We start from the raw sequence: 26402 nt of genomic DNA on the forward strand, positions 1-26402 counted from the left end.
ACAATGTCAATAATAACCTTTAGAAGCAGCCTGGAATAATCATTCCCAATATACAGAGAGTAAAATGACCATATAGGCCAGTGTTTCCCAAACTTGGGTCTCCAGCTGTTTTTGGACTACAACTCCCATCATCCCTAGCTAGCAGGACCAGTGGACAGGGATGATGGGAACTGTAGTCCAAAAACAGCTGGAGACCCAAGTTTGGGAAAGACTGGTATAGGCTGTGTGGGATGAAGCACGGCCACTCAGTTGACAGCTTCAATGATCCCTTTAATAGAGAGTCACACATGAGCTACTTTGGGACACATAAATGGCTGTAGTTAAATAGCTGCATTAGGTACACAACACCTCTAGGCAAAAAAGAAAAGAAAAGCAGTAGCTCCTACATAACTGCATGCGATGGGTGAAAGAAATCTAGTGGGGGGGGGACAATTCCGTGGTAAGAATAGCTGGAACAAAAGTGTAATTCGGGGATGGGGCACCTCCAGCCAAATATGGACCTCCAGAACTGTTCCCCCCCCCCCCATTTTGTCACGCAAGGCAATTTTCCTGAAATCGTGCCCACCTGCCCCAATGTCCTGGCCGTGGGAACTGGCTGACACAACCAAATCTGGTGGAAAACATCAGCCGATGTTTGGGGAGTTCAATCCTGATTGGACAGTATGTATCCCGTCCCCCCAACTCTAGTGGGCCCACTTTGACAGGTGGGTGGGACAACCCACCTGCCAATCACTAAACATCAATAGGACATGTTCCATTAAAAGAAGTAGTAGTAGACAGATTCCGCTGGAATACTTGTCATGCACTACAAATAATTTCCCAACATTTGCATCAGGTTAACGTTTAATTCAAAATCTGCATCGATAAATGACATGATTCATGCAACTTTCAATATGAGAGTTTCAGCCTTTTTTTGAAAAAAAAAAGGATGCCTTGGAGGTGGACATTGAGCGATGTTCCCAAATTGCACTTTCACATATGAAAATATTTCACTGCTCATAATGACAAAAAGAGATGAGGACTAAGCTCATGGGTGGCATTTTACTTTGGAAAATCACTCCCTTCAAGTCGCAAACCATGACCCTCTCCCCTTCACCAGGGTCACTTTAAATATCAAGTTTTCCATTTTAATTTAATGCTTAATATTTTTGGGTTGCTATACACTGTTATTTGATTCCAGGTTTCTAAGACTTCTGGACACTATGATTAATTTTACTCAAGTAAGACTGTGGGAAGGAGAGGGGGAAACTAGAATCCAATTCAGTATGTGAACACTGCAGGCTGTATCAAAGCACTGAGATAGCATGCTGATATTTGCAGCCCAAATGCCTAGAATTTGCTTCTTTACCCCTGAATCAAGACAAAAGCAGAAGCTGAGCAATCTAACCAAAAAAGTTAGTCAGAATTCTCCCATTTCCATGTTCCACTCCTACACCATAACTGAAGTCTGGCTTGCGAAGAGCAATTTTGTCTGCTTGCAACCAGGGAGAGAGCTTCTGTGAAATGGAAGGCATAATGAGGCAGTTCCGCACTCCAGTTGCATTTTCAAAAGCATGCTTTTTAAAAAAAAGAATTCTCCTAAGCATAAAACTAGCACACTGTGGAGAAACCTCTCTCTGAAGAAACGCCATGGTGCATCTGCAGTAAGTAGCACAACCGGATGCCTTCACCTGCCCCAGCTGCAACAAAACATGTCTCTCCCTGTCTCCCATATCAGACTCTACAGCCACAGCAGGTGCTGAAACCTTCCAACAGTCTGACTTTACCCCCCAAAGGCGTACTCTTCCATAGTTTCCAGAGACAGATGGATGCCAACAACAATTTTCTACAGAGAAACCTGAGAGGTAAACTTAGGTCAGAGTCAGTGCCAGGCTTGAGCAAGCTCTTAGGCAAAAGTGCTGCCTTTGGGGGCCGCTCACAGTGTTTTCACCACAGAATGATGTCACTTTGGGGGGGGGGGCCTCACACCAGCAAACCCACAAAGCTACTAAGTTAAAGGTAAAGGGACCCCTGACCATTAGGTCCAGTCGTGACCGACTCTGGGGTTGCAGCGCTCATCTCGCTTTATTGGCTGAGGGAGCCGGCGTACAGCTTCCGGGTCATGTGGCCAGCATGACTAAGCTGCTTCTGGCGAACCAGAGCAGCACACGGAAACGCCGTTTACCTTCCCGCCAGAGCGGTACCTATTTATCTACTTTGCACTTTGACATGCTTTCAAACTGCTAGGTTGGCAGGAGCAGGGACCGAGCAACGGGAGCCCACCCCGTCGTTGCGGGGATTCAAACTGCCGACCTTCTGATCAGCAAGTCCTAGGCTCTGTGGTTTAACCCACAGCGCCACCCGCGTCCCCAGCTACTAAGTTAGTCCCCTGTAACTGCTGCCAATGTCAGGCATCACATGATCGGAAATGGAGGCCATATGGCACCAACTCAACTAGCTTTCTACTTGCAGGGCGTTTTTTTTGTGTTTTTTTAAAAACTAAGTTAATATTTTGGAGTGGTGCAATTTGTACTCTTTCTTTTGCTGTATATGTAAAACCAGGCCAAAAATATTTGTGGTGCCCCTCTCAAACAATTACTCTAGCTAATTCTGCCAAATCCTAGGCACACATCTACTTGGAAGAGAGTTGCACTGAGTTCAATAGGAGCTACTCCCAGGTAAATGTGCACAAAACTGCAACCGGACCTACTTCTGAATAGTAAGTCCCGCCGAGATACTGCTTTGTATTTGGGGCCTCCCAAAAGGCATTGTCACAGCTGACACAATTCTACAAAGAGAACTGCATGAGCAGGGTTTTTCCTTTGTGCACAGGACTCAACCCTGTAGGCAGGCCATTGCATGCTAAAGTCACAAGCGGAACATCCTTACTGAAATCAGAGCTATGCTATTCAGTTTAACAGATGCCCGGTTATTTGCTCATGTGGGGAAAACCAGGCTGCTCAAAATGTGTAGATATTTTTTACTATATCTGTTTGGTAAAGGTTTCTCTTCTAGGGGAAAAAGGGGGGGGGAGGAATCCATATGGTAATGTTTCTCATTCTTCCCGACCTTTGCTGCCAAGCTGCCTCACAATCACCTGCAGGGCAAACAGAAGCAAGACTCTCTGGATTGGATTTCATAAACAGCCTCTCCTACAACAGAGGATTCTACCACATAGAAAACAATTCTGAATTCCTTGTTGCAGCTACACTCCAAGCACTTGCATCTCTGACTGTTCTCAACCCATTCTGTTGAAAGTCAAATCAGTGTATTCAGATTTTTGCTGTTTTTAAAGTATCACATATTACATTCTCTCTCCCCCCTGCCCCAAGAACATTGACGTTTGCATCAGAGGCTATGTCCTCCAAACATCACAGAGACACTACAAAGGACTGAGTTCAATTACGTCGCCTCTTAAACGATACAAATCAAGTTTAGCCAGAACGCTTCCCTCCACCCTCAAACCTCCCAAACTATGCCAGTGCACGCTTAAAGGCAAAAGTTGAGGTTGGCACTTTTATGAACTAGAAGACGGCCAGCAAATTATACCTTGAACATAAAGACTCTGGCAGAGAGAGAGATGGGGCTTTAATACTTCCAAAACTACGGCAATGGGCCATTAGCAATATTCTCCCCATTATTTATTGCCCAACATTACCCAAGGAAAGTTGCAGTTATCCAGAAAAAAGAATACAAGCATCTATTTATCCCACGCAGGAGGGACCAGACATTTTTTTCTCCAACATTGCCAGTTGCCACAATCCCACTTCCCGGTTTCCAGCCAGGAATCTACACTACTAATAGCAACACCAAACATCATTTTGAAATAGGTCAGCTGGGTACCGATTTATTTTTTATTATTTGAAGGGTGGTAAGAGAACCACAGTGGGAGCCTGGTGGGTGTGAATTTAAGGGAAGAAAACTGCATCCCAAACTCATCATGCTGCTTCAAATATAGTGAGGTGGACAGCCCCCCCCCCAATTTAGCCATGGGATTTCTCAAATAATCCTAAGGAAGGGAGAGGAAGGAGTAGCAGCAGCACTAATAAAAAGCCTTTCCCCTGAAGCCGTAATCCGAAGTGATTAGGAACAGCCATTTTTAAAATGTATACCTGGATTCATCTCCCATCCCCTAATTTGGCAGTAACTAGACATAATTACTCTGGTTCACTCAAACTCCCCTTTTATTGCTCCACAGACCATTTCCATCCTTTGCCTACTCAGCAGATTTCACTCTCAGTCAGCCCAGCTACCATTTTAAAGGCATGAAATCCAGAGAAAACTGAAAGCGTACTAAATCCGTACACATTTTACAAAAAGACCCATTGTGTCAGCATCAGTATATATACTTTCCTTTATAATAAAGGGGCTGTTGAAGAGGAAAGCGCTGCAAGAGGGGATATCAATGATCAGCTTTTATAAGATCAGAGGATTCCAACTGTTTCCCTCACAAGGATTTTTTTTTTAATGCACCATTACATTTAAATACCAGGAGGTTCCTGTTTCACAACCTTTCAGAGAGAGGTAAACTTTTTTAAAAAAACAAAAACAAAAAACTGTCTTTTGATTTTTAACAAGGGGGGGGGGCTGGTGAGCTTTGCTATCTCTTTTTAAACCCAAATACATTTCAACCCGATTCGAAACAAATTAAAAATTAAATAAAATTCTGAAGAGCACAAACTTTTGAGAAGGGAAGGGGGGAGAGAGAGAGAGAGAGAGAACCGGCGAAGAACGCGCAGCGATGAAAAGGGGAAACACTCCGACAACAGGGAGGGAGGGAGGGAGGGAGGGAGGCTGGGACACAAACATAAAGCTTGTTTTTATTTTTATTTTGGTAGATGGCTTTAAAAAAATTATAATCCTTACCTTGACTGGGCAGCCATAGTGAAGTTTAGCAAGCCGACCGTCTCCTGGCCATCGGAAGGCTTTCTTCGCCCTTGCCCTACCCTCCGCCACCCAAAAACTTCCTGTCCATTTGCTGCTGCGCTTTGCGCCCCTGGCTCAGAGCAATCCCACTTTTACGCGCCCCCTTCCTTTCTCCCCAAAGACTGCTGCTTCCTCGGCTGTAACGCCTCCCTCTCCCTCCCTCCCTCCCTCTGCTAGCTCAGTCCGACACTAATTTGGATAGACATCCGGGCACCCGGGGGCCTCCTCCAGTCCGGCTCGACACATTGCAAGCCAGCTGAGAAGAGGGGAAGGGGGAGGCGGCGGAGCTCGCGGGCTCTGCTGCTGCTGTTGCTCCACAGGTAAGCGAGCCAAGCCCGGGACTGGCTGGCTGGGCTCGCTTACTGAATGGCCATTTGGAGCTCCGGACCGTTCCGGCCTCTGAGCCGACCCATTATGGGGCGCTGGGGTGAGGGGGAACTCGTTGAAAGCACCGTGCGCTTCTGGCTGCGCTTTCCCAACGAAGGAAGGGGATTGTTTTGGAGAGCCGGTTCTGAAACGATTCGCACCTATAGCCTCGCCCCCGCCCCCCCCGGCGAAAAGTTCGCATGGTACGCTCCGCCTTCCCTTAAATGGACATGTTGTTTTGTCAAGGGCGACGGAACGGGGAGGGTTGGCTCCGGGAGGAATGGACAAGCCCGGCTGCGGCGAGCCTATCAGAAGGGGAAAGGCGCGCGGCGAGAGCGCACACGCGGACGCCCCGCCTCGGAGGGGGAACGGCGGCTGAGCGCTGCCAAAATACAAATTATTCACACACACACACACACACACCCTCACAATGTACAAGCACGCACCAGGCGGGACACGGAGTTCCCTCCTGCCTGGCACTGCTGGCCTCCGCGCAATGCGGGGCGCGCGCGGATAAGAGGCAGCCGGCGCCGCCGGGTGGAAAGATACTGGCAACTTTTGATGGTGCGGTGGGCACAAGGGGATCGCCCTCGGGCGCTGCTCCGATGCAGAATCACAGAATGATAGGAGTCGGAAGGGACCAGAGGGTCATCTAGTCTAACCCCCTGGGAACGCAGGAATCTCAGCTAAAGCATCCATGACAGATGGCCATCCAACCTCTGCTTGAAAAGCTCCAAGGAGAGTCCACAATCTCCTGAGGGAGACCGGTCCTCTGCCAAACAGCTCTCACTGTCAAAAGTATTTCCTGGTGTTTAGTCGGAATCTCCTTTCTTGTGACTTGAAGCCATTGGTTCGAGTCCTGCCTTCCAGAGCAGGAGAAAACAAGCTTGTTCCATCTTACATGTGACAGTCCTTGAGATATTGGAAGATGGTCATAAAATCTCCTCTTTTCCAGGCTAAACATACCCAGCTCCTTCAACCATTCTTCATAAGGCTTGGTTTCCATAATCTTGATCGCCCTTCTCTGCACACATTCCAGCTTGTCAACATCCTTCTTAAATTGTGGTCCCCAGAACTGGACACAGTATTCCAGGTGTGGTCTGACCAAGGCAGAATAGAGTGGTGCTATTACTTCCCTTGATTGGGACACTGTATGTCTTTTGATGCAGCCTAGAATAGCGTTAGCTCTTTTTTTGCTGCTGCATCACACTGCTGACTCACATATTGGGCACCCAGTGTTTCCTTACTTCTGGGGTGGGGGAATCATACTTTACCCAGGATTAGTGGGTCTTTTGGTGGGTAGAAAGAGGGGCTTGCAACATTTAAATAGCTTGCACTCTGTGCAAATAAAAAACCATAAGCAGAGGTGTGTTTTGTTCCTTGATCCCTGCTTCTGTGTTCCAAGGAACCAATCAGCATATTCGGCATGCACCAATGGTTCTTTATCCCACTTTACAAAACAGAAGTGTAACTCAACACAAAATGCTCTTGATGAATGCCAGGTTTTTGATTAGGTAAAGGTAAAGGGACCCCTGACCATTAGGTCCAGTTGTGGCCGACTCTGGGGTTGCAGCGCTCATCTCGCTTTATTGGCCGAGGGAGCCGGTGTACAGCTTCCGGGTCATGTGGCCAGCATGACTAAGCCGTTTCTGGCGAACCAGAGCAGCGCACGGAAACAGCATTTACCTTCCCGCCGGAGCGGTACCTATTTATCTCCTTGCACTTTGACGTGCTTTCAAACTGCTAGGTTGGCAGGCGCAGGGACCAAGCAACGGGAGCTCATCCCGTCGCGGGGATTTGAACCACCGACCTTCTGATCGGCAAGCCCTAGGCTCTGTGGTTTAACCCACAGCGCCACCCAGGTCCCTAGGTTTTTGGTTATGTTACCCCCAAAATGTACCGATATTCAGGGGTGCAAGAGTGCTGCTACATGTTTCTAGTCCTTATAGGCATAAAGACAATTTGAACTGAAAGGGGAAATGCCTACTGAAAATTTAAAAGCCAAAGGTGGTGGTGGGTGAACAATTTTTTTCACTGGCCAATGTGTCAGTGCCCTGCATAACTTCTTGCCCCTCCACAGGACAAGTAAATATTAAAATATCTCTCTGCATCCTAGGAAGAACATTGGAGTAAGAGGGGGAAGCTCCTCCTGGGCATCGGCCAAAGGTGAAGAAGCTACAGGGTGCTGAATTCCTCCCTTACAGAAAAAAACACTTATAAGAAACATTGCAACTGAGAACTACTTTGCTGTTTTTCATCATCCCTTCCAACTGCTTTTCCTTTTGTGTCGTGGGTTGTACACTGTTAAGTCTGAGAGGGGAAACTGTCTTATTATTAATTGTTGTAAGATGCTCTGAGAGCCTTTTCTTTTTGGTTAATTAAATTATACAAAACAACTAAATTACAAAGGGAAATCATGCAAATTAGTTCAGTGAGCATAATTGATGACTGGTTGCAGAATTCATTTATTGAAGCACATAGTTGTTTGTTTTTTCTTTGAGGGTATATGCATACCCCTTGCCAAACAATACAAATGAACAGAGCAGTCACAATGGAAATTATGTTTTGCAGATTAGGAAGCAGGTTGTGAGGTTTTAAACTGTGGGGGATTTTAGAGACCCGTAACTCATCTTTTTGAAGCAGGGAATGGGGCTTGTGATGGCTTCATATTAACGCTATTTTGAAAGAATATATGTGCTGAGCTGGTGGAGCAGCCCAAGGGATTTTGTACACATTCAGTTCCCAATATATTTTCCAATGAGGAAATGTTTCTCACACGTGGCTTTTCTTACAACCAGAAGCAGACTTAGGTATCAATTCTGCATAAATGGCCAAAAGAGAAAAGGATATTTTGAAGGGGGGGCAGTGCAAAGCAGACAAACTAGGCGGCCTATTGCACAGAGAAGGCAAGCAGCCCAGAACATCTGATCTCCTCTTGATTTCAAAGTGGAGGCATAGATGAGCTAAAAAATATATTAAAACAAAGTGCAAGAACTGGTGCTTCTTTTTATCTACAAAGGCTGCAGGGAAGTCAGTAATAGGGATGATGAGGGTGAGTAGCAGATAATCAAAAATCCCAAAACAGAGTTGGTCGTGTAAAACAAAGATATAAACCTGCTCAGCCACACACAACAACGTGCACACACACACACACGCAGAGAAAAGATGGCAAACTAGGAAGGAGCTAAAGTAAACTTGGGAACCTTTCCTTCTGCATAACAACTCCCTAGGCAAATCAGCAGAAGTTGAGACATCCTGCAACCCAAGGAACACAATGTAATTGCTGATGTGCAATACACAGGATTGTTTGTAAGCTATCCATTGCTACCCTACCCACTAAAATAACCCAGACACCCTTCATTCATATTCATTTGTAAGTTAAAGAGCTTTGCAGCCATTGTTTTATAGATAGATACACCCCCCCCCCACACACCCTTAATAGCCAACACATCTTGGGCAAGCACTATGGAGAAGCAGTAAGTCTGGAGGCAGGCCTTAAACAAAGCTGAAAAGGGGCCTATTAATTAACGAGATGTGCCTTAACAGCCTCCATTTATATCCCAATAGATTCCTTTGCTGCGGGAGGTGAAAGGGCTCAGCGCCCTATTGTGATTCCAAGTGCATCAAGCATGCAAGCTAGGGACTTTTCATTCGCAAGCAGACCTCTGGCCCCAGTCCATGAATTGTCCCATTGAGGGAGGCTTCAATAGCCCTCCACAGTCACCCTACTGTACAGCCAAAATAACCAGATTCCCAGCTGAGACTGCAGATGTGCCCTTTTTACCCATTACCTCAATAACAACGCACAGGGATTTTTCTGCAGGTCTGATGTGCATGGCATTAAACATCCCGCACTTCCCTCCCAGAATAAACTTACATATGGGTACCAAAATACCAACACAACCACAGATTCACCCATCAGCATTACACATCCATAACTCTCGCATGCAAGGCACAACTGTCAAGGCATCCTTGATTGGATCCTGCAGAGTCCTGTATACTGGGCAGCCTCATCTATGCTATGAACGAATGAATCTTTATTAGCGCCAGCCTTCGTCCATAGCAATAAAACAACAATACGATATACAAAGAATAGAAATAAAAAGTCAATTATATAAAATAAATGTTAGGGTTTTGAATCAATAGTCAAATAGCGGATCTTACTCTGATTGCCCCAGCTAAAAACCTTGCAACTTTTGCTGTCACCTGCTCATCTTGATCTGCCAAGAGAAAGGACATTGTGGCAGTGGTTGGGTGACCCGGAATGGACAATAAAACAGGGGTGATAATCTCATTCCTCAAGTCTTTATAAAGAGTGCAAGCCAGAAGGGCATGCGCCACCAATTTGGTAATGCCGTCTCCACAGGGACATAAGCGTTTTTCATGTAGAATCTGTTGGAATCGTCCCTCAAGTACAGCTGAGGGAGATACATTCAATCCTGTGAGAGTAAAAGCACGTCTATATTTTCTAATTGCTAGGTTATGCAGATAGGGTGCCAGAGAGTCGAAATGGGAAGGTGGAAAATAGTCATACCATGGGCAAAATTTCCTTATTGTGGCCAAGTTGTTCTGACGCTCGATATCATTTAGGCGCTGGCAAATGAGACTGTTTGCTTTACTAAAACCCAAAGTGAGTACAGTAGCTGTTGTGGTGATAAACCACAAGAGTGAACTTTTTGATAGACAATTTTAGTCCAGGCGTTCTTGTGACAATCTTGCAGCACTAGGGATATTAGACCAGGGAATTTCAGTTTAGGCATCTAAGAGAGACAGTACCCATGTAGCTCTGGTATTCACATGCCCAAACTATCTCGCCAGGAGCCACTGGGAGGGATGACAATGGCCAAGGCCCACTATTGCAACAGCACCAGAACCAATCACGAAATGGAGCAGAACCAGTCACGAAATGGCGCAGAACCAGTCACGAAATGGCGGCACAGAGATGGAGCCCATTGTAAAATGGCCATCAAAGTAACTGAGCTGAGTAGGCCACTCTTCTTGCAGGGCATTGGGCAGCAGGTAATTGCAGCCCACTGGCACTCCTTGCAGCCACGCAACAATGACAGCTGACCCACACCTCACAGGTTTGTCGTGAGGATAAAATGGAGAAGGGAGAACCCTTCCCCGCAAAGGAAAGAGGCTGCTGTGGTGGGTTTCCTGGCAGCAACTCTTAGGATTCCACTATGTTGCATGTGCAGAAGGCCCCTTTTTGGACTACACCACAGCCCAACTAAAGTATAGTGTTTATGAGCAGCATATGAGACAGGGTAGTGCGCTGGCTTAGACGGACGGATCTGAATTTGAACCAGACCCAGGTTCAATTTCCAAAATTAAGCTGACTCTGAACCAGTCACCCTGCTCTTGGCCTCAACTGCTTCACAGAGCTGTTGCAGAGCAGATCTAGAGGAGGGTCCCAAATTGATCAAGGTCAGGGAAGAACCCATAAAGATTTGAGCCAGGTCTGCCTGCCAAGAGAAGAAACGACTGTGCTGAAAAGCTATAATAATGTGAGCAGCAGTCAGTTCTTCCAACCCACAAGCACTATTTAACTGGGGAAGATAAGGAAAGCAATAGCAATTAGCCTATATGGAAAAGGAGCGAATTCTACCATCTACAATGCAGATAGTAAATGGATGTGGCTGTGGTCCTGCTAACTTGAGGCTACACCTCTAATCACTTGATATATTAGTAAATATAGATTGTAGAATACACACACACACATACACACACACAGGCTGAAGTGGAAATTGGGATGTGCAGGGTGTTGGGGAAGAGGTAGTACCTCTGGTGGGGACACGTCATGCTCTTCTGAGGTAGTTTGTTCATCTTTGGTCCCCACCCTGCACTCTGCTCTCAGCTGTGGCTCCTAGAAGCTGTCAACAGGCGACAGCAGTCACACCCCAGGAATGGCTTTGACTGGCCAGCTAAAACCAGGAGAGGGTAGCCGGTCTTGGGGAAGGGACTTAACCTGCATGCAAAAGACAGGCTCTGGCAGATTGAGCGGACAGGACCATTAGTGGGGCCAGCAGTCATCAAGGCAGTTTCTGCAAGTGCTGAAGTGAGGGGCAGATGGGGCTCATTAACCTGGGAAGGCAGACCATCTAGAAGAAGGAAAACTGACCTTAAACCTCTGCTGCCTTGCAAGACAACCCTACACAAATCCCTGAGATGGTTGGATGGTGCCTTGTACACCTCTCTCCAGCAAATTCTGCAGCCAAGCTGGTGCCAAATGTATTGGGCAACATCAGCAAAGCCAAAAGGGGGGCTTTGTCATCTGGGCAGCCCAGGACGTCCATACGCACAGCCCAGGCTTGTGCCCCAGGGAGATCATTGTGATGCTGCTAACACAGTGGTTTGACCTCACCCCTGGAAGCGCACTCCATTGTCTCTCGAGACAAGATACCAGCCAGAAGTGGCACTTCTAGATCTCTGTGGTATTTGTGCACAACTTTATATTGCTAGTCTATCTGATGTATTCATGATAGGTTCGTTAGCAAACAAGTGGTTTACTATAACTAGGAGTAGAAATACTGTGACGCGTGGGGGGAGTTATCCATAGTATTATGATTTTTTAAAAAACCTATTCCCATTTACCAGAAATTGCCAACTACCTTCCAGGCATTTTTACTCAGCAGTAAGTCCCAACTCCCAACTAAGTACAGTGGTACCTCGGGTTAAGTACTTAATTCGTTCCGGAGGTCCGTACTTAACCTGAAACTGTTCTTAACCTGAAGCACCACTTTAGCTAATGGGGCCTCCTGCTGCCACTGCGCCGCCAGAGCATGATTTCTGTTCTCATCCTGAAGCAAAGTTCTTAACCCGAGGTACTATTTCTGGGTTAGCGGAGTCTGTAACCTGAAGCGTATGTAATCTGAAGCGTATGTAACCTGAGGTACCACTGTATGTGAGTTTAGGATTGCACTGTTATTACTGCAACGCCCCTGTAACTGTCTCAGAACCAGCTTACAGGTTTTTTTGCCACCTTTAGGTGTAGGGGGAGAATATTCCCTGCAGCACCTCACAGGATATTAGGGTGAGGTTTCCACTTGTGGGCAGAGCTGGCTATGATGCACCATGACAGCTGCCCTTTGAATAGTGTTTTTCCCAGGAGACTGCTTGTTCTGCCCGGATGGCTGAGCCAGACTTAGGCTGTCTGCAATGTAAATGCAAGGAACTCCTGCCAAGAGCTGGAAGAATGAATCTAGGAGTCTTACAGACCACCCTTCCTCAGCTAGCCTATTCTGCAGGTAGCATCCTCCAGGCAGACATTATCCCGCTGTTGCTCCGAGCAGCTTAATAATTTTGCTTTAATTGTTCTACAAGCAGCAGCTAGCTTCTGCAGAGAGACAAATTTAGCACACACAGAGGCTTATATGTTCCTGTTGGACTTGGGAGAACAATTCAGGGAGAAGACAGGCTATAAAGAGTGCTAACGACCGTGATTTATATACCAGCTAAACAAAGGCAGAATCCACAGGCAGGACGCAATTTGCTCTTCAGATTCACTACAGCTGTCAGATTCATTTTGATGCAATATCTGATCTGGGGTGAGAAAGCACTGCCTGTTTGGACTCTGCAGGACTCTGCAGGAGATGTATTATTTTATTTCTCGGCTTTGAATTGTGGGTGTGGGTGCGCTTTGGGAACATTAATGAAAGGGAGCGCACATTTATCTCAAATCACCAAAAGCTTCAAGAAGTAATTTAGAAGAGGCAATTGAGTCAAGTCCTTTTGAACAAGTGAGATCACCCAGCATATTCACTCCCAGGTTAGCATCCCAGACTGGATCAGTTACCTTCATGCATATCTCCTCATCAGTAATTTCCTACACTGTTGCCTCACTGGTGAAAGGGTCCATAACAACAGCCTAGAGCACTTGTTAGCTCTTTGAGGCCAGGAGACTTACCTATATTTGCACTATAGCACTGAAGGGGCAGGGAATATAGATCTCCTGTTGGCGCTGTGGGTTAAACCACAGAGCCTAGGACTTGCCAAACAGAAGGTCGGCGGTTCGAATCCCCGCGATGGGGTGAGCTCCCATTGCTCGGTCCCTGCTCCTGCCAACCTAGCAGTTCAAAAGCACATCAAAGTGCAAGTAGATAAATAGGTACCACTCCGGCGGGAAGGTAAACAGTGTTTCTGTGCGCTGTTCTGGTGCGCCAGAAGAGGCTTAGTCATGCTGGCCACATGACCCGGAAGCCGTACGCCAGCTCCCTCGGCCAATAAAGCGAGATGAGCGCTGCAACCCCAGAGTCGGCCACGACTGGACCTAATGGTCAGGGGTCCCTTTACCTTTACAACAACTCTCAGGCCCCTTAACAAACTACCATTCCCAGGATTCTTTGGGAGAAGCCATCACTGTATAAAGTGGTTTGATACTGGTTTTACATGTACAGTGCGGAAAGGGTCCTAGTCACCGAACCACAAATAAATTCCTTCTGGTATAACTGGAGACATCCATTTTGTGGCGGTTTTGCTCTAACTGGCCCACCAGTGCCGATTCCAGTACCTCTATGATGTGCCCCAAGATCCCATCTTGTTCCCTGACCATTTCCTCCATTTTCACTGTTCAGAGGCAAGCGCCATTGCTTATGCAGCCAAAGCAACAACGCCCACGCAGAAGAGAGAGGAATCAGCAGACTCAAGGGAACACTAAGATCTGCAAAATTCCATTTTTTTAGGTAGAAAAAACCCTGCTTCAGAGTGTTGGAACCCCAATGAGCATGTATAGTGCTGTCTGACTGCTTTGGGGGTGGAGAGAAAACTGGATGGAAGTCAGGATGAAATAGAGTATCCTGGAGAGGGTCACTGAACAGGAACACACCACAGAAGTCCCACTTCTGCTTTTTAACGTCTAACTAACTGCTGCTGACAGGAGAGATCACCATGCACTGTTTTGGAGCATGGTGTCAGCGATATGCTGAGAACACCAGCTCTACTTTTCTTCCACCTCGGACTCTGTGGCGGCAGTAAGCACCTTGAACAGGCGCCCAGACAATACTACAGGTTAGAGGGGAGTTAACTGAAACTCAATACGACTTGTTTCCCCCCCCCCTCGTGCCTCTTACATTGTCACGCTGAGCACACTTAAGCTGGAAATTTGACTATAAGGGATTGATTAATCCGCAAGCGCAGCACCACTTTTCTGGCTGTGGAAACGCAGCTGTGTTATGGGAGCAGCATTTGACCTCTTCCAGGAACTAAATTTCTCCTTAATCCCTTTAAAACCTGATGAAGCAGCATTGCTGGCCGTGTTTTGACAAGGTTGCTCCATGTTGCTTCACTTAATTTACATAAGCCAGAGGTGGCCGGTCTGGGAACCAGATGGAGATCAGGTGGCCCAATGAATGTCATAGGCCCCTGCCTTAAGACAGATTCTGACCATCGGGTTCATCTTGGCTTGCAACAACTCTCCAGGGCTTCAGACAGGCGTCTCTCCTGGCCATACCTGGAAATGCCAGGCATTGAGCCTGCCTTCTGCATGCCAAGCATATGTCCTACTGCTGAGCCACAGCCCACCTTATAATAATAATAATAATAATAATAATTTATTATTTGTACCTCGCCCATCTGCCTGGGTTTCCCCAGCCACTCTGGGCTGCTTTCAACAAAGATGAAAAATACATTAAAATGTTACACATTAAAAACTTCCCTGAACAGAGCTGCCTTCAGATGTCTTCTAAATGTCGGATAGTTGTTTATCTCTTTGACATCTGGTGGGAGGGGGTTTCACAGGGCAGGTGCCACTACCAAGAAGGCCCTCTGCCTGGTTCCCTGTAGCTTTGCTTCTCGCAATGAGGGAACCGCCAGAAGGCCCTCAGCGCTGGACCTCAGTGTCCGGGCTGAACGATGGGGGTGGAGACGCTCCTTCACCTTATAAGGGGTCAGTCTCCATCAGTGCTAGAAATTAGCCAGGTGTGTTTTCCAACTGGCGCGGGTCCAGTTGTGGAGATCTCTGAATGCCAAGTTGGCGACAGACATCGCCATCTGGCTGGCCTCTCCATCTTTCTTAAGCAGGTAAGCAAAAGGGCTTATTTATTGAATTTATATTCCACCTTTCTCTCCTTGGTTCACCCCACCCCTCATTTAATCCCTACAATGACCTTGCAAGGTAGACTAGGAGGCTGTGACTGGCTGAAGGTCACCCAGTGAGCTTCATGACTGAGTGGGGATTTGAAACCTGATCTCGCAGGTCCTAGTGCAATCCCCTAACCACTACACAACCCTGGCTTCCTAGAGTACTTCTGCTATGGGGCAGCTATTTAAATTAAGTACCATATTTTTCGCTCTATAAGATGCACCTTTTCCTCCTAAAAAGTAAGGGGAAATGTGTGTGTGTCTTATGGAGCGAATGCAGGCTGCGCAGCTATCACAGAAGCCAGAACAGCAAGAGGGATTGTTGCTCAGCGAAAGCAATGATCCCTCTTGCTGTTCTGACTTTGCTTCGCTGGAGAGGCGCTACGCAGAGAGGGAGAGAATATTTTTTTTCTTGTTCTCCTCTAAAACTAGGTGCGTCTCATAGAGTGAAAAATCCGGTAAGTAAATAAATAAATAAATATGGGGAGAGCAAAATGTCTCTTAGAAAAGGATGTGAAATATTTTCCTGGAAGCTTCAATTAATTTTATTCCAGGTGGTTTTATTAGATGTTTCAACGTGCTGACTACCGCTTTGATACGTTTTCTTAAAAATACAAAGCGGTATAGTATAGAAATGATTATATATATAAATATATAAACAACTCATTTTGGAGGGAAAATGGCGCCAAGACGTTAGGCGACCATAGCCTAAGTTGAAGGTGCCATTTGGTAATCAGCTTATATATCTGACTCCCCATGGCATCATCCAGCACGAAGGGCTTACTATTATGGAGAGCATGCAGCTGATACAGTGCTCCATACATATATGAATATTTGAAGACAATTTTAAAGCACACACACACACACAGAGGAGTCAAATTGCATACAAAGTCCAAAGGGGACACAAAAATGTGGAATTTCTCCATGCCTTATAAATTTATAAGACTTCTCCATTCCCTGGCAAGCGAAACGACAGCCATTTCTTCCACCCAACGCTAGAAAATTAATACAATGCCAACACATTTTCAAGCTGAAGTTTATTCACAATCCACAGACCTTCGAATGGTTTTCATGGCTTCAATGGAAGTTGCTTTGAGCACCTTCCACTAAAGCTGAAGAGGTGACTCAAACGTTTTTATAGACACTCAAGAGAACAAGATTACAAAATGCAACTGCCTTTCTTGATTGAATCAGGAGACAGACAGAATTATCTTGGGGCAACCAGTGAGCCATTGTTGATCTAATCTATTTTACAGGTTGCCTGTTCTTCTGAATAGCCCTGCACTTAAGAAGGCCACAGCCAATTCCTTTCATGCGACAGTTCTAGAAAAAACCGGGGTTCGCTTTTGCAGCCCAACTCCTTAACCAAAGACCCCCCACAAAGCATCATACATGTGTCACAGAAAGAGGCATGACTTCTCTCCTGTCAAGATACCCGATAATGCTTTGATGACTGCATTATCTGGCCATTCTTTTGAGATAGTATATACTTTAGTTCTAGAAACCAGGTCACAGGCCTACCCAATTCATGAACAAAATATGCCCTTAAGACAAGATTTGAAGGATTTTTAAGTAAAAGAACTATTAGGAAAGGTTTCTCTAAGATATTTCATTCTGCACAGGAAATATTTAGAGTCACTAGGAGAGGTAAAGTGGCTTTTGGGGCTTGTTCTGTGCGCTAAAATAAAGTGTGATTTTTCCTCGGGGAATATTTCCTAAATTTTGAAGGGTGAAGGACTGGTTTTCCATGAAGTGTGTATCTGCTATGTGTGTGCGCCCTAAAATTTTATAACAGGAAGCTGAACCAGGAAATAAGGCATATTTCTGTTTACAGCGACAGGATAATCCATGCCCTGTGCTTGTTACACAGATACAGAGTGCAAGACGAAACTTGGAAGCCCTCAGCAATGTCTCGTAAGACCAGGGGTCAGCAAACCTTTTCGGCAGGGGGCCGGTCCACTGTCCCTCAGACCTTGTGGGGGCCAGACTATATTTCGGAAAAAATAATAATGAACGAATTCCTATGCCCCACAAATAACCCAGAGATGCATTTTCAATAAAAGGGCACATTCTACTCATGTAGAAACATGCTGATTCCTGGACCATCCGCGGGCCGGATTTAGAAGGCGATTGGGCCCCCAGATCCAGCCCCCAGGCCATAGTTTGCCTACCCATGCTTAAGACTTTAAAACAAAAAGGAAGCCCAGGACACACAAACAAAACCTGAAATACTGGGAGCAGCTCTCAGATGCCTCTAGCAGTGCCTCAATAAGCTAGTTCACACAATACAGTAAGCTAAACTATGGCTTCTCTATGGGCTTCAAGAGAGCATCTTGCAAGTGGACTTTGCTCCGCCCCCTGCTTGTTTTTACCAGATTGGGGAGGAGCAAAGTGCCTGCAAATTCTTTTCCAGGGACCCACCAGCAATCCAAGTTTCAGCTTAGCACACTGGTTCCCAAAGTGCTGCCTGGGGGGCAGTGGAGGCTGGGTGGTGTAAATGACTATGAGACCATAAAAAGCCCTTATCACAGGATCAAGTCCTGTTGTTGAATTAATGGAACGAAATAGTTTTAATTGGATAAAAGTGCAATTAATTGTTACTGTTTCGAATGTTCTTGCATTGTGATCTTCTTCAGTGCGTCATGCAAACCACTACAGTGGTACCTCTACTTAAAAGTCTGTAAGTAGAGCGCCGCTTCTGTGCATGCACATGATGCAATAGAGCACTCCTACGCATGCACGAAGCGCACAGACCGCTTCTGCACTTGCAGCGTAACCCGGAAGTATACACTTCCGGGTTTGCCGCGTTCGCAACCCAAAAATCTGCAACATGAACCTAACGCAACTAGAGGTATGACTGTATTCTGAATACAGTCGTACCTTCGGTTTTCGAACAGATTAGTTCCCAAACATTTTGGCTCCCAAACATCGCAAACCCAGAAGTGACTGTTCCGGTTTGCAAACTATTTTTGGAAGCTGAACATCCGACAGGGCTTCAGATTGGCTGCAGGAAGCTCCTGCAGCCAATCAGAAGCCGTGATTTGGTTTTTGGATATTTTGGAAGTTGAACGAACTTCCGGAACGGATTCCATTCGACTTACAAGGTACAACTGTAATGCTTTTTATAGAGGGCATTGGGAAACAGTTTATGGACCCAAGGGGATAGTGGAACAAAAAAGTTTGGGAACGACCGGATTAGCATGTCATCTGAACCAGGACCTGTGGTTAAGCTGTTTCCCCACTAACCATGAGCAGCAGCTAAGGCTGTTCTTGGGTACCACTCCTAGTTAGCACAAGTCCCAGCTCAGATTACCTAGGCTTAGGGTCAGACTTAAGATGCTGCACAAACCAGGCCCCCAAATGGGCCCAAATAAACTTTTATTATGTTTTTGAATATGCTGGAAGCTGCCCAGAGTGGCTGGGGCAGCCCAGTCAGATGGGTGGGGTACAAATAATAGAATTATTAAATGATTATTATTGGTGTGTTTAACAGTAACCTTTTGTTCATGCAAAGACCACAAAACAAGGTCAAGAAAGCAAGGGCCTCTCTAGAAGAGAAGAAGAAGAGTTTGGATTTGATATCCCGCCTTTCACTTCCTTTAAGGAGTCTCAAAGTGGCTAACATTCTCCTTTCCCTTCCTCCCCCACAACAAACACTCTGTGAGGTGAGTGGAGCTGAGAGACTTCAAAGAAGTGCGACTGGCCCAAGGTCAGGCAGCAGCTGCATGTGGAGGAGCGGAGACGCGAACCCGGTTCACCAGATTACAAGTCTGCCGCTCCTAACCACTACACCACACTGGCTCTCTAAGAGAAGTGGATGGTGCCCTCATCCTAAATCCTACCTGTTCCTGGTGTTTGTAGAAGCCATCTTGACAATCCTCTGCAAATCAGCTCATCTGGAAAGGAAACATGAGTCATCAGCCAATCAGACTTCAGTTTTATCACTTTTTGAAGAAGATCACACGTCACTCATTATATAGCATTTGAAAATTGCAGAAGCTCTTTCAAATATATTCTTGTTGCTCCCTGCAGCAGCAGTAGCCTTTATTAGCACAATGCCTTTATGACTAACAAGTCACAGAGTAGCAAACAAGCTTTCAAGCTCACCACCCCCCTTCTTCAGGCTAATTACTAATCAAAAACGAAAGCCAAGAGTATACTGTATAAGAAAAGGGTTGTCCCATTTGTCTTTGGTGTAACATGAGAACTCTTCACTGCAAACACAGTCTAGCCTAATTAAGTCTGGGCAAAACCTCTTCAATTCCAGCTTGAGTATTACAACAAGCTTTTCATAATTCATTCTCTCTCTCTCTCTCTCTCTCTCTCTCTCTCCATCTTCTTTTCTTTTCTTTTTTTCTCCTTCTTTGCTACATGTCCAACCCCAAAAGCTTGCTCATTACTTTATGACTTTTCAATTGATCCCAACAATTGCTTTTCGTGCTTTCTTATTTTGTCTTCTGGTTTTAAAATAATGTACAGAGATTTCTGCAAGTCCTGCTTCTTAGACAGGTCACTTTCGCTTATTCTCATTGTAGAAATGAACAGCTAGAAAAGGCGACTCCAACAAGCCTGAAGCAGGCCTCGAAACTTCATTTCTTAGCAGGGGTTGCCAAACTGTAGACCACTAGTGGCCTGTGGTGTGTCTGTAAAAATGCAATTTTAAAAAACGTGCAGCATCTAACACAGCTCATTGCTATTGCTACAACAAGCAGAAAAATTATTAAGAGGTCTGCCAAGACCCTCAGCAATTTTCAAGTGGTCCATGGAGGTGAGGGGTGGGGAGAAGAGTTTGGGAACACCACAAGGCTACCCTTAGTCTACCTCTCAAGGAGGTATTACAAAGATTAAAGTTGAGAGAATAAGGAGACGCAGAGGAAGATGCAGTTAAAAAGATGCTCAACTGTTACATTCAACAAGTGTACAATCTATGTATGCAATCAGTTTAGCTGTACACTCCTACAGTAATTCAGAAGGCCCTGTATACCTGAAGGAGCGTCTCCACCCCCATTGTTCTGCCCAGACACTGAGGTCCAACTCCAAGGGCCTTCTGGCGGTTCCCTCACTGCAAGAAGTGAGGTTACAGGGAACCAGGCAGAGGGCCTTCTCGGTAGTGGCACCCGCCCTGTGGAACACCCTCCCTTCAGAGGTCAAGGAAATAAACAACTATCTGACTTTTAGAAGACATTTGAAGGTAGCTCCGTTTAGGGAAGTTTTTAATGTTTGAAGTTTTATTGCATTTTTAATATTCCGTTGGGAGCCGCCCAGAGTGGCTGGGGTAAAAAGGTAAAGGGACCCCTGACCATTAAGTCCAGTCGCGGACAACTCTGGGGTTGCGGCGCTCATATTATTATTATTATTTGGGAGTATACTTCTGTGTATGTAACAGGCAAGCTACGTATGTGAGCAAGCATACACACTTTCACACAAAGACTTGTACAAGTGTTGAGACAGCCAACACCTGTGTTCAGTGTAATGTGTGAACAACTCTAATGGAATAATTATCAAAATAAATACTGGGAACTTTAAACATGCTCTCGATTCAACAGCTCTGCAGCAAGAAATAGTCTTTCCTTCCCTCTTCTGGTTCTTTCTTTCTTTATTATTTCTCTCTCTCTTTCTCTCTCGCTCAAAAAACAACAACAACACACACACACACTTCTTACACACTTAATAAATTTAAGGTGCCAATGGGTCCTTTCAAAGCAAAAACAGGAAGTTTCCACTCTTTCAAGTGGTTTGCTAAACCCCAGCATTAGTTTCAACAGGGAGCTTCAAAAGCCTGGAATTCACATTTAACACTAGTAATGCTTATAAACACAAAATAGACATATATATTACAGATAAGATTCTTTGAACGAGTCCCTGCGGCTATTATGATTTTGTTAGTGCTTCCTTCCATGTACTAAAAGACACGCAGAGAGTTCTCTCTGGAACAGAAGGAGTGCGGGACAGAAGTCTGCTGCTAGAACTTACGAAAGCGCAGGAAAGAAGATAGACAGGATGGGGCTGGGACAAATTCTAAACCACCAAGGAAGCGTTTTATTATGGGTTGGGAGAAGAAAGGCCAGGCTCCCAGGGCTCACCCAACTGCACTAGCAAGTCAAGCAGCGACTAAGGTAGAATGAAACAAATGCACCTTATCAATTGTGTTTGGTTTGTTTGGTCTGTGTTTTGTTAAAAATAATTTAAAAGCAAATGGAGGGGAGTATTTTGTTGTGAGCCTGCAATCCAATATGCAATATGCAATATGGAAGCCTGCAATCCAAGACCTTGCAATAGGACAGGTAAAAAACAAAAGCAGCCTCTGGCAACCTGGTGCTTTCGGACAACACAGTTTGCCAATGTGATGCTCTTCTGATGTTTTATACTACAACCGCTTGTTTTGCCCTACATCACCGCAAAGGATTGCATTGAAACATTGCTAGAAACATTGCTACAGATGAAGTGAAATTAGCAAAACAAGCTCACCAATGTTTGCAAAACATTGAGGCAGTTATACCGTTCGTCACTGGAACCAAAGTTTTATTAGGCAACGTTTGTCGATATAGGGACACGGGTGGCGCTGTGGGTTAAACCACAGAGCCTAGGACTTGATGATCAGAAGGTCAGCGGTTCGAATCCCCGCAACGGGGTGAGCTCCCGTTGCTCGGTCCCTGCTCCTGCCAACCTAGCAGTTCAAAAGCACATCAAAGTGCAAGTAGATAAATAGGTACCACTCCGGCAGGAAGGTAAACGGCGTTGCCGTGCGCTGCTCTGGTTCGCCAGAAGCAGCTTAGTCATGCTGGCCACATGACCCGGAAGCTGTACGCCGGCTCCCTCGGCCAATAAAGCGAGATGAGCGCCACAACCCCAGAGTTGATCACAACTGGACCTAATGGTCAGGGGTCCCTTTACCTTGTTGATATGCTGTTAACTTTACCATTTGGCATGTCTAATTTGTAGTTCCAGAAAAACAGTAAAGAGCCTGTGCAAATCCACCCAAATACATATTGTAAAGCACTTTGCAACATCAAGAAGAAGTAAACACAGTAGTAGCAAACAGGATTCTTCTCTGACTCTCTGTCGTCACTCAAGAGTCCAAGCTAAAATCGGATTTAAGCTTCTTTCCGCAAGTGATGGCTATACAGATGGCAAGACATACAGAAGCCCACATGCCATGAATTTGAAAGAGAAGGAAGCATACTAATTTGCTCTCTAGTGCAATTTAAAATTGGCAACACATCCTCCAAACAAAATAGTTCTTCATGCAACAGGATGGATTTTGTTTGCATATGGCATGCAAATACTAAAAGTGTGGGGGGGTTGGGGGGAGTGTATGCTACTACATTTGCACACCCTTTCTGAATACTGGAAACAGGCAATGCTCATCAACTGACCTAGTGCATAGGAAGGAATGGGGTCTCCTGTACCCTGATGAGAAGGTGGCACAGCTTTTATCACACTTGCAGTATAATAACATCCCTCTTCTACACAACTATTAAAGATACAGGAGCCCTGGCTACAAATATTAAGGGTACAGGAGTCCTGGCTTCAACGTGTCTGGTCACCCTAAGTCTGCATAATGGATACAAGCCAGTTAAAGTTAAGCACAATCCCTGCATGATCAGTGTTGTACAAGCCAACACACACACACACACACACACACACACACACACAAAATAAAATAGAGAGAATGAGGGGAAAGGAATGTTTTAATAAAATGAGGCCAGTGTCAGTCAACTGCAATTTTAACCCCATTTTTACTGGGCAGCAAGACCCATTGAATTCAACAAGACTAAGTTCTGAGTAGACGATAGGACTGTGCTCAGTGAGGCTGAGGGTACGTTATTTCATATGTGGTGGACCTGTAAAAGGGTAAAAGTGTATTGGGAAATAATTTGTAATGAATTGAAAACAATGTTTAAAAGTACCAGAGTCCTTTTCGTTGGGCATAATTCAGACGGAAATTCCCAGATGTCAAAAAAGGTTATTTATATGGTGGCCCATGTTTGGTTAGCCCAAAAATGGAAAACGAGTGAGGTCCCAACAAAAGAAAAATGGCAACTTAAACTGATGGAATATGCACAGTTTGCATACCTAACATATAGAATAAGAGAACAAGAAGAACACACGTTTCAAGAAGATTAGAAAATGTTTATTGAATATACGGTGGGAAATTGTGTACACTTGAAAATGTTGGCAGCATTAAGATAAACTCAACAGCGTAAATAAGTTTAGATGGATGTAATAATGGAATACTGAATGGTTTAGTTTAGGTAAAATATGCAGGGATTTATGTTATGCAAAATGAACCATGGAAAGAGAAGGGAAGTCACTGATATTTTAAGGTTGTTTAAATGAATATTCTAAAATGTAAAACAGGAAATTTAATTTTAAAAATTTTTTAAAAAAGGACTGTGCTCTACGATGACCAAATACAGTGGAGCCTTGGGTTATATTGCCTCCAGCTTACGTCACCCTCGGCTTGCAACTGGCACAAACCCGGAAGTACCGGAATGGGTTACTTCCAGGTTCGCGCCGTTCGCACACGCACAGAAGTGCTAAATTGCGCCGCACACGTGTGCAGACGCGATGCTTTGGGTTGTGTTGTTTTCCAGTTACGGATCCCCGCCGTAACCCAAGGTTCCACTGTATCTTTTTTTTCTAAACTAGATTTTGTTCTGTAGAACAGTCATTCATTTTTGCCTCATTTTGTAAAAAACATTCCTCCTCCCTGTTTCCATAAAGCAGATGCCTAGCTATTTTATTTCATTACTTTGAAAAGACTAATCTAAAGATGTCAAGGATTGGACCTTGGACCTGCTGCATGTAAGGCAGATGTCGTACCATTGAGCTTTAGTCTTTCCCAATGCTTCGGTAAGCAAAAAAGTTTTTAGAATACTTGGAAAACATAAAACAGACTGTTCCACATGACGGGAGCCACCACACTAAAGACCCTGCCAATTCATGAATCGGGAAAGTCGACTGTACCCCCATGCGAACCAATGCCGTAATAATGTTCAATAATCCAAATGTTCAGAGGATCATCTGTGAATAGCACAATGCACCTCCCATAGGCTTCAGATCACTATTGTGCAGATCCATTTTTTAAAAAAAGTGTGTGTGCATAGAAATTGTAACTAAATTTGCTACAGATCTAATGGAAATGAATTGCTTGATGCTCCATGGGGAGGCTCAAATCTCAAAATGAGTTATCTGCTCTTTGGCAAGCCTTTGGTTGCTTCTCGGTGAGCAGGTATATTTGAGTCACTTCTGAATTTTATATGTCCACTTTGCAACTTCAAAGAACATTAAAATTCCTAGTGTGTGAGATGGAGCCTTGGCTGAAGCAAGATTGAATGAGCGGCCTCTAGTGGCCAAGGTTTAACGCAGTTTTGTAGAAATGACTTTTAAAAAATAAATGCAGGACAAACCATTTGTTAACATAAACAACAACTATTACACAACAATAAAAAAAAAACCCTGTACCCGTTTCATCTGCTGGTGGATTATTGGAGCTCACTTCAGCATTCAGCTTTATTTTAAGACGGTTTTGCAACACATTTCTACCCCAAGCACAGATTAAAAACCGTTTCCCAGATTTTGTTTTAAAATGGGTTGAACCAGATTATCCTTCCAACTCTACACTTCTATGAATCTATGTGCAAATGCAAAATACTCTAATTTATACATAATAGCCTCAACGTTAGCCATATCTAGACTTGGGACAAACTCCCAGTCCTTCACACACACCTCCTGAGGCTCTGGAGCCACACCCCAAAGTTACACAATTGGTTCACACATATATAGGCACACACCAAATGCTAGATCACTACCCTGTATTATCATGCAATGTGTGCACCAGAACTGGTCAACACACTACTATCCAGCATAGGATATGCCCATATTTTTTCAGACACACATTGAGTGAAGGAGCAAAGGCCATCTTTTTTTTATTCAGTTACAGAATATCAAAAACTCTTTAAAACCCCAAAATCAAATGCATAGTGCATATACCTAGACACACAATACAGCAACACCTAATCTTTTCGCAGAGTAACAGTCTGCCATGGCTACTAACCCTGTGGGAAAATTTTGAAAAGAGCATTTCAACTGTAACTCATAATTTAGATAGTTTTGGTTGGATAGTTTAAGGCAAAGGGGATACTTCCATTTGCTAACAAGGCTTGTCCCAGAGGGATGCACGTTTTCTGTTGCAAACGGTTCCGAAGTTTCCAAAGGGGCATAGGAAACATTTAAGTAAATAAACAACAAAAAAACAAAACAACAAATCATTGAGACAGCTGCTCAGCATCCCCCACCCCGCCCTTCTCCTGGTCTTTCAAACCACCAAAACGCACAGGCAAATAACACACACATACACACAGTCATTCGAAGCACTTTCCACCGTTTTGCAGCTTCGACTGAATCGCCCCCGCATTGCTTTTTGTTAAAAACAAGCAATTCCCCCACTTTTGGACGGGATTAACAGCTTGACAGCCCCGGAAAACTCTCTGCAAAAAAGCAAAACAACAAACCCAAACTTTTGGCTGTTGCTGCTGTTTGCTTTCAAAGCGGCACAAACATTGAGTCGATAACCTCCCCACCCCCACCCCCTAAATAAATAAATAAAGCGCCCCATAGCTTTTGCAAGGCAGAAATGGACGTCTGCTTGCTTTTGAAAGAGCTTTCTCATTGAGTGCCTTGTATCTTTTAGAGGTAGGGAAACTGACTCTCACCTCCGCTACAGCCGTGCAAACCCCATCAGGAGCGAAGAGGGGAGGGGGCCAAGCCTGGACCGGCCTCCCCCTCCAGCAGCAGCAGCAGCAGATGAATAGAGCCAGGAGAGGAGGCTGTGCTCGCTTGCTTTGCTTACTCGCTCGCTTTCTTGCTTTCTTTGCCCTTCATAACCTGTTGCTGCTGCAGCTTCTACAGCCTCATTGCACCGGGCAGAGACAGAGAGAGATGCGGGCTGCAAAAGCTGGCCGCGGGATTGGCTGGCCTGAAGCGACAACCAGAGAGCAGCTCCAGGGGCTGCAGGTCCCGCCTCCTTCGCTCTGACCACGCCCCCCTCC

The 26402-nt window shown here is 45.2% G+C and overlaps 1 protein-coding gene and 1 long non-coding RNA gene across 12 annotated transcripts in view; one reads left to right on the forward strand and one right to left on the reverse strand.

Moving 5' to 3' along the window:
- AFF1 (ALF transcription elongation factor 1) overlaps positions 1–26402 on the reverse strand; it is a 143776-nt gene extending 117374 nt beyond the window's left edge. For 3 of the 11 annotated variants that reach the window (XM_083570999.1, XM_083570996.1, XM_083571006.1), the window contains exons 1-2: positions 26067–26402; positions 19191–19244 (exon numbers count right to left, since the gene is read on the reverse strand). In XM_083570999.1, the coding sequence (XP_083427125.1) occupies positions 19191–19216 (26 nt within the window). In that variant the 5' untranslated portion in view covers positions 19217–19244; positions 26067–26402. Of the gene's footprint in view, positions 1–4845; positions 5862–19190; positions 19245–26066 lie in introns of those variants that run through there. The other 8 variants (XM_083571010.1, XM_083571003.1, XM_083571000.1 and 5 more) reach the window with 6 other exon arrangements.
- On the forward strand, positions 5377–7962 carry LOC310742531. The gene is made up of 2 exons (XR_014538517.1): positions 5377–5474; positions 7388–7962. It is a non-coding gene; the product is annotated as an uncharacterized lncRNA (long non-coding RNA).

Source organism: Podarcis filfolensis (genome assembly GCF_964270895.1).
Source record: "Podarcis filfolensis genome assembly, chromosome: 9".
NCBI classification, from domain to species: domain Eukaryota; kingdom Metazoa; phylum Chordata; class Lepidosauria; order Squamata; family Lacertidae; genus Podarcis; species Podarcis filfolensis.